General features: G+C 40.4%; 1 protein-coding gene across 2 annotated transcripts in view; it reads right to left on the bottom strand.

Annotated features, from left to right (window-relative positions):
* The window catches only part of mast4 (microtubule associated serine/threonine kinase family member 4), a 184,276-nt gene that overhangs the window by 108,579 nt on the left and 60,357 nt on the right, over positions 1-15,340 (bottom strand). For both annotated transcript variants that reach the window (XM_080743788.1, XM_080743789.1), the window contains 2 exons: positions 9,432-9,561; positions 6,375-6,496 (listed from right to left, as the gene is read on the bottom strand). In XM_080743788.1, coding sequence (XP_080599914.1) covers positions 6,375-6,496; positions 9,432-9,561 — 252 coding nt within the window. The remainder of the gene's footprint in view (positions 1-6,374; positions 6,497-9,431; positions 9,562-15,340) is intronic.

The raw sequence follows: 15,340 nt of genomic DNA on the forward strand, positions 1-15,340 counted from the left end.
GTAACAGGGCCAGACAACCAGCCACTGAGGAGAAAACGAGGAGGAGAAACGCTGTGACAGACAGACACTCACTCAGACAGACATTTGGAAAATTATATGTTTGATGTTTCTATATATATAGTAAGATTTTCTTTTTCTTTTTTTATTATTCTTTTTTTTTAAATAGAACATAATTATGTTTTTTCTGAAAACTTAGGTTAGGATTTAGAGGAACTGTTGGTGTTAACATAATATTTTGAGATGGGGTCGGCAGTCAGATACATAATATTACTAGGGGTTCTTGACATTAAAAGGTTTTCGAGGTATTTTCTCAAAACGACACAGCGACACAACCTCTGTGTGTGTGTGTGAGGTAGAGGACGTCTGTGTCCTCCAAACACCACAGACATCAGGATTATGAGGTCTTATCTCCACATCAGGCCTGAAGGACAACCATTGATTTACTGTCATCAGGCTGGAGAAACCACCACACCACACACACTTACCACAGGAGGACAAAAGACAAACCATAACTCTGTGTGTGTGTGTGTGTGTGTGTGTGTGTGTGTGTGTGTGTGTGTGTGTGTGTGTGTGTGTGTGTGTGTGTGTGTGTGTGTGTGTGTGTGTGTGTGTGTGTGTTTGAGTTAAGACCTGAGGCTGATTGTATAAAATGTCATCTAGATCTTAACAGCTTTCTGATAAAACTTATGTTTCTATATCTGTGGTGCTCACACCTTTTGATCTCAAGGACCCCTAGAATTATATTTATATTTGGCCGCATCTCAAAATATGTCGTTCCAGACAGGGAGCCCCCAGAAGCAAGTTAAATATGTTCGCTTTGAAAAAAAAAAAAGAGAGAGAGAGAGATAACATATATCTACAAGCTCATTGTGAGCTTGTAGATCTGCTATTTTTGAATAGTGGATAAATTAAATCAGTCTAAATCAGTAGTTCCCAAACTTTTATGTGCCAAGATAACAATTATATGTTATCTGGCCACAGATGCCCCCGTCAGATCTTCCAGAAAATCCCCCCTCCCCCCTGATTGATTGATTGATTGATTGATTGAATACTTTATTCCAAATAGTGGTACAATTTTACAAGGACTGTTAAAATGGACAAAACACAAACCAGTGTAGTCCTGTGTATTCAATCAATCAACGTTACTATTCCACTCATAGCTGGTAAGAACAGAATACCTTTAACTCCCAGGCTCAAATCTTCCACTATCCTTTCATTAGACCTGCTCAGCCTAAAGAGTGACGGACAGCCAGGAGTTACGTCAGTGAGAGTAAACAGTGTGTTGCTGTCAATAGTGATGGAGCATGTTGATGTAATGGATGGAAAACAGGCTGCTGAATACATTAAAGTGAAGAACACAAAGAGAGGGGAAGGAAGGGGTCCCCAGGACTTTCAGGGTGCATAGACAGTGTGCAGGGGGACCCCAGAGAGAGGCACATTTCCGATGAATTGAATACAGAGGACCCCAATGGATGGAATCAAGCCAAAGTGCTTTCTTGGGTGGTTTAATCCTTTTGTATAGAATTGTACTTTATGTGCCTTTTTGGGGGAAACGCGTTAATAAAGCATTCAATCAATCAATCAACAACTCAAACATTCACAAGGCTGAGTGTCGTAACTCAGACCAGTTTGGTTCTCAAAGAGGGATCCGGGGACCCTCCTGTGGGTCTTTGAGTGGGTTCCAGGGGGTCCCCAGGAAAACGTCTTAATATAGCATCAAAATATGTTTAACCACCTATAATACATCGGCTATTTGAAAATAGACGATCTCAAGCAAGAACATTTTTGAAAATGTGTACAGGTAATTACTCTGGAAACATTTTAACAAGACACATCTTGTACGTGGGTCCCTGGAACAACATTTTGTTTTAGATGGGGGGGCCACGGCCAAATATACATTTGTTCATTTGGGGAGGGTCCTTGACCTTAAATGGAGGGCAGACAAACCGCTTAAATTATTTTATAATAATCATGAAAAATTATAAAATAAACACGGTGATCTTCTATCTAGACTCTACAGACACACATTAAGAAATTATAGAATGCTGCATAGAATCTAGTTCTTCTCAGCTCTCAGGGAACTGAAAGGTCGGTATATATTACTCACTCATTTTACCAAAACCTACCATACAATCATCACCATGACCACCGTTTTCAATCTGACAAAATAAAAATAAAATCTGTACAGTGGAGAAGAAATTATTCCCCTAGCGAGTAGTTAAAAAATAAATAAATCACAATTTAGTCTTTACTTCAGGGCTTTCTCAAGGTCGGATGATTCAATGCCTCTTTCAAAGAAAGCTGTGGGCATTTGTGTTAAGACTGTAGCGTCCATTGTACCACAGAATGATAGCAAAACCATCATGTATACACAAGATTTGGAAGGACACACACGCACGCACGCACACACACACACACACACACACACACACACACACACACACACACACACACACACACACACACACACACACACACACACACACACACACACACACACACACACACACACACACACACACACACACACACACACACACACACACACACACACCTCCTATGGTACCAACATCAATGCAGCATGGATGGAATTGTGGAAAAAAATCTTATTTTGACAATATGCTGACAACAACATATTCTAGGTTTTGGGTCTGAGAGGCTAAATGTCATCAAATGGTGGTTCTGTGGCTCAAATGCAGAATAAATAATGGACCTTGATAAGGAAAAGTTTGAAAAGCCCTGCTGTAGAGGAGGTGGTTCTGGAGGTATCCCTATCTTTAGATAAGAACCAGTGCTCTAGAGCAGGGGTTCCCAAACCTTTTTGTCTCAGGGCACCCCATAAATATATAATATTTTTTTAATTCGAGGCACCCATACATTATAATTTTCACTCCCAGCACCTTATATTTATAGCATATCGTCGTTGTCGGGTGGAAACCTTGTATGTCCAAAAACGTTCGTTTTGTATTTATCATCTATAAAATGTACTAAACTAGTGAAAACAGCCAATCTACAAGCACACAACGCCTCGCGATGCGAGGCATTGTGTGCTTGTAGATTGGCTGTTTTCACTCGTTTTGTGCGACAGTCTTGTATGATGAAGCAGGGCTTTGCTTTACCAAAAGACATACATTTGAAACTTGGAGATACAAGGTTTCTGCGCGACAGTGACGATATTTTAGTGATTATGTTGCGAGGAAAACGTTGAGATAATAGCCATTTTGGTTAGAACTGACTGAAAATAAATGTGTACTTCAAGTTTGAAATTATACTAAATATTATTAAATTATCTTGTGGCACCCCTGGACTGCCGTCACCGCACCCCAGGGTGCCCCGTCACCCACTTTGAAAACCACTGCTCTAGAGGAGGTGGTTCCGGTGGTACAGTGTCCCTATCTTTAGATAAGAGTCAGAGCTCAGAATATCTTCTGGCCGCGGGCCTTTAAAGCACTAATGACCGCTCTATTTTTAATATGTATTCATTAACCTTTATGTTCATCCAGGTCAGTGTTTACACTGAACCCCAAACGCTCTGGTTCAGCAACGCCCTGATTCACACATCCATGCTGCGTTGTCGCAAGGCTGAAAATAGCCCAGGTACAAGCTTGTAGATCTACTATTTTATTTATTTATTTTTTACATTTGAGAATAAGCTGTTTTGAAAAATAAGGTTTTGAGAATTCTTAATAATCTTAATTTTTCTTAATACAAATCTTCTTTTCACCTGGGGGTCAATGCATCAGATAAATGCATATCAATTTTGGGGGTCCTTGACTTGAAAATCACTGATGGAAATAAACTACATTCTATTGTATGTCCAAACACCTGCAACAATGCAATAGCTCCCTCCAGTGGTCAGAATACAAAGAGCTGTGTGTTATGATAACTGTTATCTCACAGCATTTCCAACACCACCGTCCCATAGTCTGAAATCACAGAGAATCAGCTGTGCACACACACACACACACACACACACACACACACACACACACACACACACACACACACACACACACACACACACACACACACACACACACACACACACACACACACACACACACACACACACACACACACACACACACACACACACACACACACACACTCTTACAGGGAAACAAATATAATGGGTTTGATAGTTCATGGACACCTAAGGATACCCATGACACCTTCTCCTCCACAAAGACAAACTACCCATAACTGCTGAAACAGAGCAATGAGTTGTTCGGCTTTGTGCTTTGCCACGCCAGCGATTGTCATGCCACCCGTGGTCAGTTTATATACAGTATATGGAGTTTATATACAGTATATGGAGTTTATATACAGTATATGGAGTTTATATACAGTATATGGCCCAGCCTTACAGATATGGAGTATGGAGACCATGGGATCAATGGTGGAGGACATTTTTGTCAAAACTCAATTTTTGCCACAAACATAATTATGACACCAGAAACACATAAACACATAGCCCTGAATGACCATAACATGTCTGTAACTCAGACTGCAGTCACTTGTACAAACATCCTCTCCAGTAACAGCAACGTTGTACATCCAATGTGAAACTAGAGCTTCGCTTGTGTGAGTCCACGCTAATGTTTGACACAAGCCACGCACACACGAGCACATACACATAGGTTTGTAAGGATAAGGATGAGGCTTATGCATTCTGATAGGTCAGGAAGCAGCAGGATATTTACCTGCTTAAAGGGAGGGTAGTCTCGCGTGGCCAGACTGTTGCCTAAAGCAATTTGCAAATGCTCCCGGCATACAGTCTGGGAGATAAAGCGGATGTGACGCACCCGCTCCCTTGGTGCAGTAGCAATAACATGTCCTACTGGAAGCGTCTCCTTTCAATATTGTTGGGGAGTTATTTCATCTTTCTCTGGTGTTGTTGTTACTTCCATGATGTTTTCAAAACTATACACGCATTACAAGAATATGCCGCTCAAATGACTCTGTGCGAGTGTGCTTCTGTTATGTTTCCAATGGGACTACAGTTCAGTGCAGCAGTGACTACTTCCAATACTCGCCGTTCAGGAGCTGTCGTTCCAGACTCTATATAGAGACACACAGGCGCCTACAAATTCACGCCCACAATTCAAACAGCCAGCCCATAGAAAGTTATTGCAATTCAACTGTGGTTAGCCTAATATTAAAATAATCCTACACGAACTGAAGATTATATTGATTTAAATAAAAAATATGTTTTTAAATGTACAGTATGGCCTGACCCTGACAACATATCTTCTTGTTTTTTAAATACATGATGTGTGTCACGTTTAATTTGCCACTTGAATGGGTTACCCATAATGTTAACAGAGAAGAGGGGAAACGGCAGAAACGGAACCTGTCGCTTTTCAGTGACATCACTGTCTTTACTGCTGTGCGTTTATTAGCGCCGACTTTGAAGATCACAACTTTTTCAACTACAGAGTGGATTCTCCAGGTTAGTATTAATCCAGAAATAACCTGCAAGACTCCATTTTGAAGATGCGAGATGCGATCATTTTCCAAAAATAAACAGTCATGAGAGACAAGCGTATCTGGGTATTGAAAACCTCAAGGGATGCGTCCATGACGTGTGTACCATGCGACCACCTAAACTTAAGATTTCCAATGCTAGCACTTTTGACTCACAGATGAAGTATATTAAAGTATATTGTAGGTAGTGTATCAAGATGACAGATATGCCACTTTAAAAAGGCAAAATTAAACTCATGGGACACTTTATTAGAACAAAAAAAAACACTATGGCCTCAGTAGTCAACCACTGAAATTATGATATTTCACAATGCCTTTCATTGGGATTTAATTGTCAGCTGCATTGCACCGTTCTTCCTTACCCGAAGTGGGGCCGCTGTCACAATAGGGGGCGTGAATTTGTAGGCGCCCATGTGTCTCTATAGCATTCAGAGATTGTGGAATAGTTGTCTGGCCACGCGGGACTAAAGGGAGGGGGGAGCAAATAGGAAGTGGGAGGGGGGGCTAACAGGAAGGTAGTCTCGCGTAGCCAGACAACTATTCCACAATCTCTGAATGCTATATAGAGTCTGGAACAGCAGCTCCCGAACGGCGAGTAATGGAAACGGGCATTACCGTCCAAGAAAATATATTTTAAAATGTCATTTCTGCTAAGCAGCACGCTAAACATGCTTATATGATTTTTATTTATATAATGATAAATGTGTGTGATGTGAGACGGAAACGGAAGTGACGAGGGGGCTTCACTTCCGCTCTCATCTCACACTCATCATTTCTTCCCCGGTCTGCCAGACTGTATGCTGGGAGCATTTGACCAAATCGCGGAGGCAACAGTCTGGCCACGCGAGACTAACAGGAAGGAGGGGGGTAAACAGGAAGTAGTTTACCTGTGTGAAGACCAGGGAGGGAGCAGACTTCCCCAGCGTTTGGGACATGGCCCGCAGGTTGGACTTCTCTGAGGATGGTTGCCATGTTTGCTGCTGACAGGCAGATGGAAGCAGGTACTTTCCTGTAGGGAAAAGGAAAAGAAAGATTCTGTATTAAAATGGTGCATTTATATAGCGCTTTTATCCAAGGCGCTTTACATAGATTGTGCATTGCATTCACCCATTCACACGCCGGTGGCGGAGGAAACCATGCAAGGCACCAACCTACTCACCGGGAGCAATTAGGGGTTCAGAGTATTGATGACATGCAAACACTATATCAGTGGTTCTCAACCTTTTCATGCCGTAACCCCAAAAAACTATCATATTTGAACAAAGTGGGGACCCCCCAAAATAGTCATGTTTGAACTGGGAACCCCCAAAATAATCATGTTTGAACTGGGAACCCCCAAAATAGTCATGTTTGAACTGGGAACCCCCAAAATAATCATGTTTGAACTGGGAACCCCCAAAATAATCATGTTTGAACTGGGAACCCCCAAAATAATCATGTTTGAACTCATGTTTGAACTGGGAACCCCCAAAATAATCATGTTTGAACTGGGAACCCTCCAGAATAATCATATTTGAAGTGGAGAAGTGCTGAAGTGTGAAAGCTAATCCTAGCGGTCTGCTCTAGTTTCCATGCATGAAGGTGAAAGGCCTAACATAATGACATTAACCCTGTGAGTACAGCGGCTCATTGGGACCAAAGCACATGTAAACCAATTAACCCATTAACCCTTTAAGACCTGAGGAAGTGATTCTAAGAACATCTTCTAAAATCTTAACAGTTTTGTGAGAACACCTGTGTTTCTATTAGAGATGTTACCGATCAATCGGCAATGGATCAGATCGGGCCGATCAAAGCGAGATCGGCGATAATCGATGGTTTAGATCAAAAGGTAAATTCACCGATCCGATCGGTGCATCCGATCAACCAGCCGTTCAGTATGCCCACTTGAGGCCATTTTGGGGCATTGATATCCACAGTGCTGAAGGAATAATTAGTTACTGCTATGATAATAAATACATAGTAATGCTGGTAAATAACTATAAGGCAAATATATAAATGAATTCATGAGTGAATGAAGGAATTAAAGTTAAAATATTAACATTTAGAAAATATAAATAATAACTTGATCGGATCGGTGATTGATCGGTATCGGGTGATCAAACTTTTGTGATCGGTGCTCACTGATCGGTTCCAAAAAACCTGATCGGACCATCCCTAGTTTCTATACTGTATGTCAGTGGTGCTCAAACCCTTTCCATGTCAAGGACCCCCACTATTATACGTTGCGAGCTTGTAGATCTGCTATTTTCAGCATGCAACTAAGTGTAATATCACAAACAAAACACAAAATCAACTGTAGATTTAGACGTCTAAAGTCGTATGATATTTAGTCAACTAAAACTAGACTCAGACTAAAACATTTAATTTGACTAAAATATGACTAAAACTATATACAATTTTATTCAATGGACTATGACTAAAACGAAATCAAAATGTGCTGTCAAAATGAATACTGCTTAGAGATGCATGCAAACCCTTGAGGATAATGAGGTCCCTTTCCCACCAGGTTCGGTTCTTATTTCCCCCACCTATTATTGAACCAGTTCTGAGTGACTTCTAGACCTGCTGGCTCTCTCTAGGTCGTCCTCAGACGAGCCTTCCATCGTCGCTTCCAGTCATCCCGGTTCTCCATACATCCGGCCAGCTCGCTGGTGCTTTGCGCTCCTGTGTCTTTCTTGAGTACATCCACATATGTTAGTGTGGGACGTCCTCGTGATCGGTGCCCATGTGTTGGTTCCCACAGCACCAGTTTGCTGGCTGGCAGCTCCTGGTGTCTTTGGCAGTGTCCTGCTATAGTCTCATTCTCCTGGCTGATATTTTATCGCTCACCCTTAATATTCCAGCATACAGATTCTTGTTGGTAACATGTGTACCCTTGCTGATGTTGAGCACTACACGTAACATTCTGGTGTAGCACCCATCTAGAGACTTCTGCAGGGTTGGCTTCAGGGTCCAGCATTCACTGCCATATAGGAGAACAGACTCTACCGTCGCATAGAAGAAGCTGAGTTTGGTTTGTCGGGGGAGGTTGGAGTTCCATACACTAGCCATGCCATTCAGGGCCCTCCATGCAAGTGCCGAGCTGCTACCTTTAAACACATTCTAAATATGAGGCTTGTTTTGGACACTATTTAAATTGTATTGAGAAAAAATAAACTGCAAAAGATTGCTGCTATTCGTTTAAAAAAAACGTTATACCCTGTACACATGTACTGTATAATGACGCAATGTGACATACTGTAGCTCTGTTTACACAATGCTGTACCCCCTCCAACTGTATATAATATATGTTCCCCTTTTTCAACTGTTATTATATTATCTTTTGACACTTGCTTTGGCAATGTAAACTATGTATTTGCATGCCAATAAAGCTCATTTGAATTGAATTGTAAATTAATTGTTTCAGAACCCTAAAAGTTGGTTCGGAACTGGAACCAAAATAAATGGCAGCCGGTTCTGTGAAAGCACCAAGGTACCAAAAATCTAGAACAGAACCAGTTCTAGAACCAACATTCTTTATGGTGGAACAAGGGCCAGACTCATTTGTTTTCAGGCGGTTGCATCCTGACCTGCATAACCCATTTAGACGTGGAAGGCATTTGTGTCACTTTAGATTTTAACCACTTTAACTAAAAATAGCAGATCTACAAGCTCATACAGTAGCATGAAACTCAGTGCTATTTTGTGTAAGCAAACATTCGTAACTCAAGTATTTGCTACTGGGGGTCCCTGGAACAAGATATTTTGAGATGGGGTCCGCGGCCAAATACATATCATTCTGGGGGTCCTTGACATAAAAAAGTTTGAGCACCACTGCTCATAAAAACATGTTTTTTTGTCTGTTTGTTTGTTTTTCAGAATCCTTGGAAGGATTTACAACACATTTTGTAGAGTCGGCCTCAGGTCTTAATGGGGATAAGTGCTCCCCCAGTGGTCCCTACCTGTAAGTGCTCCTCCCAGGCTTCCCCGGCGGAAGCAGCTGACGTCCTCGCTGAGCTGTCGTCTGAACTTGAACACTCCATGATGACCCAGCTCTGGGTTACTGCTCTTCATGTACACACTGCTGTCCAACTGTAAGAGACAACAATATGTATTAATGACCCAGCTCTGGGTTACTGCTCTTCATGTACACACTGCTGTCCAACTGCAAGAGACACAACAATATGTATTAATGACCCAGCTCTGGGTTACTGCTCTTCATGTACACACTGCTGTCCAACTGCAAGAGACACAACAATATGTATTAATGACCCAGCTCTGGGTTACTGCTCTTCATGTACACACTGCTGTCCAACTGTAAGAGACACAACGATATGTATGAATGACCCAGCTCTGGGTTACTGCTCTTCATGTACACACTGCTGTCCAACTGCAAGAGACAACAATATGTATTAATGACCCAGCTCTGGGTTACTGCTGTCTAACTGTAAGACACAACAATATGTATTAATGACCCAGCTCTGGGTTACTGCTGTCCAGCTGTAAGATACAACAATATGTATTAATGACCCAGCTCTGGGTTACTGCTGTCTAACTGTAAGACACAACAATATGTATTAATGACCCAGCTCTGGGTTACTGCTGTCCAACTGCAAGAGACAACAATATGTATTAATGACCCAGCTCTGGGTTACTGCTGTCTAACTGTAAGAGACACAACAATATGTATTAATGACCCAGCTCTGGGTTACTGCTGTCTAACTGTAAGACACAACAATATGTATTAATGACCCAGCTCTGGGTTACTGCTGTCTAACTGTAAGAGACACAACAATATGTATTAATGACCCAGCTCTGGGTTACTGCTGTCTAACTGTAAGACACAACAATATGTATTAATGACCCAGCTCTGGGTTACTACTGTCCAACTGAGACACAACAATATGTATTAATGACCCAGCTCTGGGTTACTGCTGTCTAACTGTAAGAGACACAACGATATGTATTAATGACCCAGCTCTGAGTTACTGCTGTCTAACTGTAAGAGACACAACGATATGTATTAATGACCCAGCTCTGGGTTACTGCTGTCTAACTGTAAGAGACACAACGATATGTATTAATGACCCAGCTCTGGGTTACTGCTGTCTAACTGTAAGACACAACAATATGTATTAATGACCCAGCTCTGGGTTACTGCTGTCTAACTGTAAGAGACAACAATATGTATTAATGACCCAGCTCTGGGTTAATGCTGTCTAACTGTAAGAGACACAACAATATGTATTAATGACCCAGCTCTGAGTTACTGCTGTCTAACTGTAAGAGACAACAATATGTATTAATGACCCAGCTCTGAGTTACTGCTGTCTAACTGTAAGAGACAACAATATGTATTAATGACCCAGCTCTGGGTTACTGCTGTCTAACTGTAAGAGACAACAATATGTACCAGTAAGACTCCCTAAATCGGGAGATAAGTGACCGTCAGGTCGCAGTCTGCCTCACCACAAGCTTAACTTTTGGTTCCTTTGCTTCCATGCATAAATTCATATTGCAGATTTTGAGCCACTTTGAATGAACCAAGGCAGAGCTTCCTGCCAATGTTTTTCCAAATCTGTAACAAACCAAAGAAATGTGTAGACTTTTGCAATGTTTATTATAGTGTGTGTAGTAAGAGAACATCATTCTTTTCTATTCTTAAAATAAAAGGAATAAGGATACCATTATTCATTGTATTATTTTTTAATTATGGCATAGGTTACACTCTTGACACAGGCCTGGGGCGAGAACAGCACCATCTTCTCAGTATGGATATAGGCTATTTTACCACAGGTTCAGCATCATCCAAATGAATGAATAGCAGCTGTGACGCCAACTACTGTATATTGTGTGGTCACACAAGTGGTAGGCCTATTCACTTGTAGAAATGTATTTGGCAGCCTGCCATGTGTCTTCCAGAACAGCAGGGGGCAGCATTAGACAGTGGTTCAGCTATGACAATGCTTGAATACAGGGGAGGGGAGCGCCATATTTACTGAAAGAAAGCAACAACGTCTCTCTGTCTCACGCTATGGTCTCACGTCATTTTTCCTGATTTTACAGGTTTGTAAGGCACAAAAGGAACACAAATGTCCGTTTTTAGTAGGTTACTAAAAGAGTGTGGTTCTGAGCAGGCAGGTGTCCTTGTGTTGCTAAAATACATGGTGTATTTCATAGAGTATAAACGTCCTTGTGGACTACTGTAATGTAAAGTGCTAAGTAGCTATAGAAAGTGAGCGTAATGCTGCATTCACACTGCAGATATATAGTTGAACGTTTTGCTTGCTTGGTCAATGTTATCTCAATGGAAACCAGCTTTATGCCTCATTCACACTACAGATATATAGTTGAACGTTTTGCTTGCTTGGTCAATGTAATCTCAATGGAAACCAGCTTTATGCCTCATTCACACTACAGATATATAGTTGAACGTTTTGCTTGCTTGGTCAATGTAATCTCAATGGAAACCAGCTTTAAAGATACAGGACACACACCAAACGAAGGTTTGGAAGCTTTAAAGCTGGTTTCCATTGAGATAACATTGACCAAGCAAGCAAAACGTTCAACTGTATATATCTGCAGTGTGAATGCAGCTTTAGGCGGAGTTTCGCTCCAGATGACGTATTTCCCGTCGCCATCCTCGAGGGACGTCACTTATAATAATAATAATAAGTGCACTACAACGTTTACACAACCGCCATGACGATCCTATTACTATATGTATTGAGATAGATTGTTGTAGGCTACAACAGTTATCATCAAAATAAACCATATCAAAGTGTGCGGGACATTTCTCTCTCAAAATAACAACTTTTCTAGTGTTATTTCTTATCCTGGTAAACATCATGGGTCTGTCCCTTGTTCAGCCATGTCAGATATATTTTCTCTTTAAACAAAACCGTTTGCTCAATTTCGTTGTAGGCTATATCCTATAATATATTCAATAGATATATTTATGACAGATTTACTGGCCTCAACCTCCCGTGTAATATGTATTAGCCTAGACACTTCAGTCAACTCTGCCACTTTACGCAGATCATCTGAGAGAACATTGTGGTCAAGCAAGGATCACTTTGTATTGAGAGAGAGAGGTGCGCTTTCTCTAATTATCCAACAGAAGAGAGAGAGAGAGAGAGACATGCTCAAGCTTATAATATATTAAATAGAAATATATGTGTTATGCCAAATTACAAAACCAAACCCGAGTGGCCCCGTAATGGTCTTGTCCATTTCCGTCCCGTTCTGATTCCTTTTTTTTTTTTTTTTTTTTTTTTTGAGACTTGTGACATTGTCCTGAAATCCGTTTATTTCCGAGGTTCAGAGAGACCCGAGCATTTAGCTTATTATTAGGCTATTAAAAGTCCATGCGTGCCTCTGCCTTTCATGTGGTGAGGTCTACTCAATCTAACATACTGTCTGCAGCTGTGTGAACTGATTGACAGGCACTGTCAGAAGTCAGAGCGGTGTAAACTTTATCATAAATGTAGACTTATTATTGTCAATGCTGCTGGTTGGTTGCCTAGGAATCTATAATATTAACATTGAAACAAAAGCCAGGGAGAAAGGAATGCTTTTAGGCTATTTTCTATCTACAGAGGTAAGTCATTTTCCGTTTAGAGAGAGAAAGAGAGAGAGAAATGGTCGAGTGAGCTTCACTTTGTATTGTAAGACGGGACCTGTGTTGCATTGCCGATTAAAATATAATCTCTTTAGGCCTAAGCCTATTTATTAAATCACAATCGAATGTTGTTTACTTGCATAATGGGGACACTTTTTTTTTTATTGTAGGCTATTTTATATATGTCACTGGAAAATGTTTCAACATCTGATCTCTCCTACTGTTGCTTCAATTTTTTTTAATTTTTTTTACTGGTCCCCCTCGGCAATGGCGCTGGTTTTGTAGGCCGATAACTCCAAATCGGCCTACAAAACGTCATACGCACGTTCCCTATATTATTAGCCTTCAGTTGTATGCTTCACGTTGGGTTAAACTGGGTCCAGCATTATAGTAATTCATACTAATACAGTTCACTATTATTTTATACATTTATTGTTCTTGTGTTCACTAGTCTGCACTATCACTATATGGCAGTACAAATCACTGGTGGCTTTTCGGCTTATTTACACAGGAACCACTTTATGTATCTCATATAACATTGAAAGACAGACGGATAGAACACAGTAGGTAGGCCTACTTTGCATAGGATATCATCAATAGCAAAGGGGGGGGGGGGGGGGCAGTCATAAAGAAAAAAAATAATTGGGGAAATAAATAATAATAATAAAGGTATTTCAAAGTTTACTGCTTATAAAAGATTAACCAGCAGGGTTGACATGGTTACTGCTTAAAGTGTCATATTATGTGCACATTCCAGGAGGAGTTAACTAAGATGCATTGCATGGGGAGTTGAATGTTTATTATTGATGTGTGTGAATTATGTGAACATACATGTATTTGACATTAACATCAAATGGACATAATAACAGCATGATGATACTATTAAAAAATATGGGCTACATGGAATAATTATGTTTAATACATATTATTGTCAGAGCACTGAAAAAAAGCAACCACCTCTCACTGTCTCACGTCATTTTCCTGATTTTACAGAGTACAGAGAGCATCCTATCCAATCAAATATATCTGTATACATGGTCACCTCTTCTGGACCTGTTACATATGCAAGGAATGTAAATCACCAGACTGTGTGTACTGGAATGTTTCCAGATAGTTGATGTGCTGTATGTTAATGTTCATGTCAGCCCAGGGCTATTGGAAGCATCTTAGCTCCACCCACTTCCTTTGCTCTGCTCTGATTGGTTGAATTAGACATGTGAAACACGTATAAGTAAAGTACCAAAGCGCTGTTGTAGTCTTATGTTGTTTGTGCTTGCAGCATATTCAGAGACGAGACAGAGAACCATTTAAGAGGATTTGACTTTGAGAACAACTGAACAAGAAGGTAAGATGTTGGTCATGTGGTTGAGACTTTACCATAGTGATGGACAACTAGTTGTGTTTGATACAAACTACTAACCTTGAAGAAGACTGTCTTTATCAGAGTTTAGATTTGTGTGGCCTCTTTCAACACAAGGGCAGTGCTGGGCAGTAACTACTTATGAGTAATAGTATGTATGTAATAACATTACTTAGAATTATTCCCCAGTAACAAGTAGTTTACGGGATTACGCTGTCAAAGGCCAATATTTGCTATATTTTGGTGGATTGGTGATTTTTTTGGCTTTTTTTATATAATTATATTTTTTAGTTCTAAAGGGAGCTATCTAAACAGATTGTGTTGTTGTGCATCACTTCTTTTGTTTTGCGCGAGGGGGTGGCAAAAGTAATATGTAGTATATTACTCTTGATTCCAAGTAATAACTAATTACTTCAATATGTAACAAAGTGACATATTGCTATCATGAGTAATATTGCCAAACACTGGTGTTTAATACCAAGACATTTATCATTACAGATGAACCAACCGGGGGAAGTTGAACAGACCTGTAGGGAAACCAAAAGGAGGAAGATTGAGCACCAGGTTTGTTATGTTTGCATACATGTTGTATCTATTATCCTGTATGTATGTTGAGTATTTTAGTCACAAATAGTATTTATTCTCCACATTTAACATAATAGCCTACTGTTTATAAAAGGAGAGGGCAAATAATAGTTTGATCAAATCTAGAAGATAACAAAAAAGTGATACCTCAGGTTAGCAATACAGCGGGTTGGGGGTTTATTTTTGTATTAGTTTTTTTATAGTTATTTTCTTTTTGTTTTGTATAGGTGGAGGCAACACCAGGTGTTGTGGCAGTGTCCTCAAAGCCATCACCTGACAGGGATGTGAAACCGCTTATAAAGGAA

The sequence above is a fragment of the Nannobrachium achirus genome (genome assembly GCF_963921795.1).
Source record: "Nannobrachium achirus genome assembly, chromosome: 15".
In the NCBI taxonomy this organism is placed as follows: domain Eukaryota; kingdom Metazoa; phylum Chordata; class Actinopteri; order Myctophiformes; family Myctophidae; genus Nannobrachium; species Nannobrachium achirus.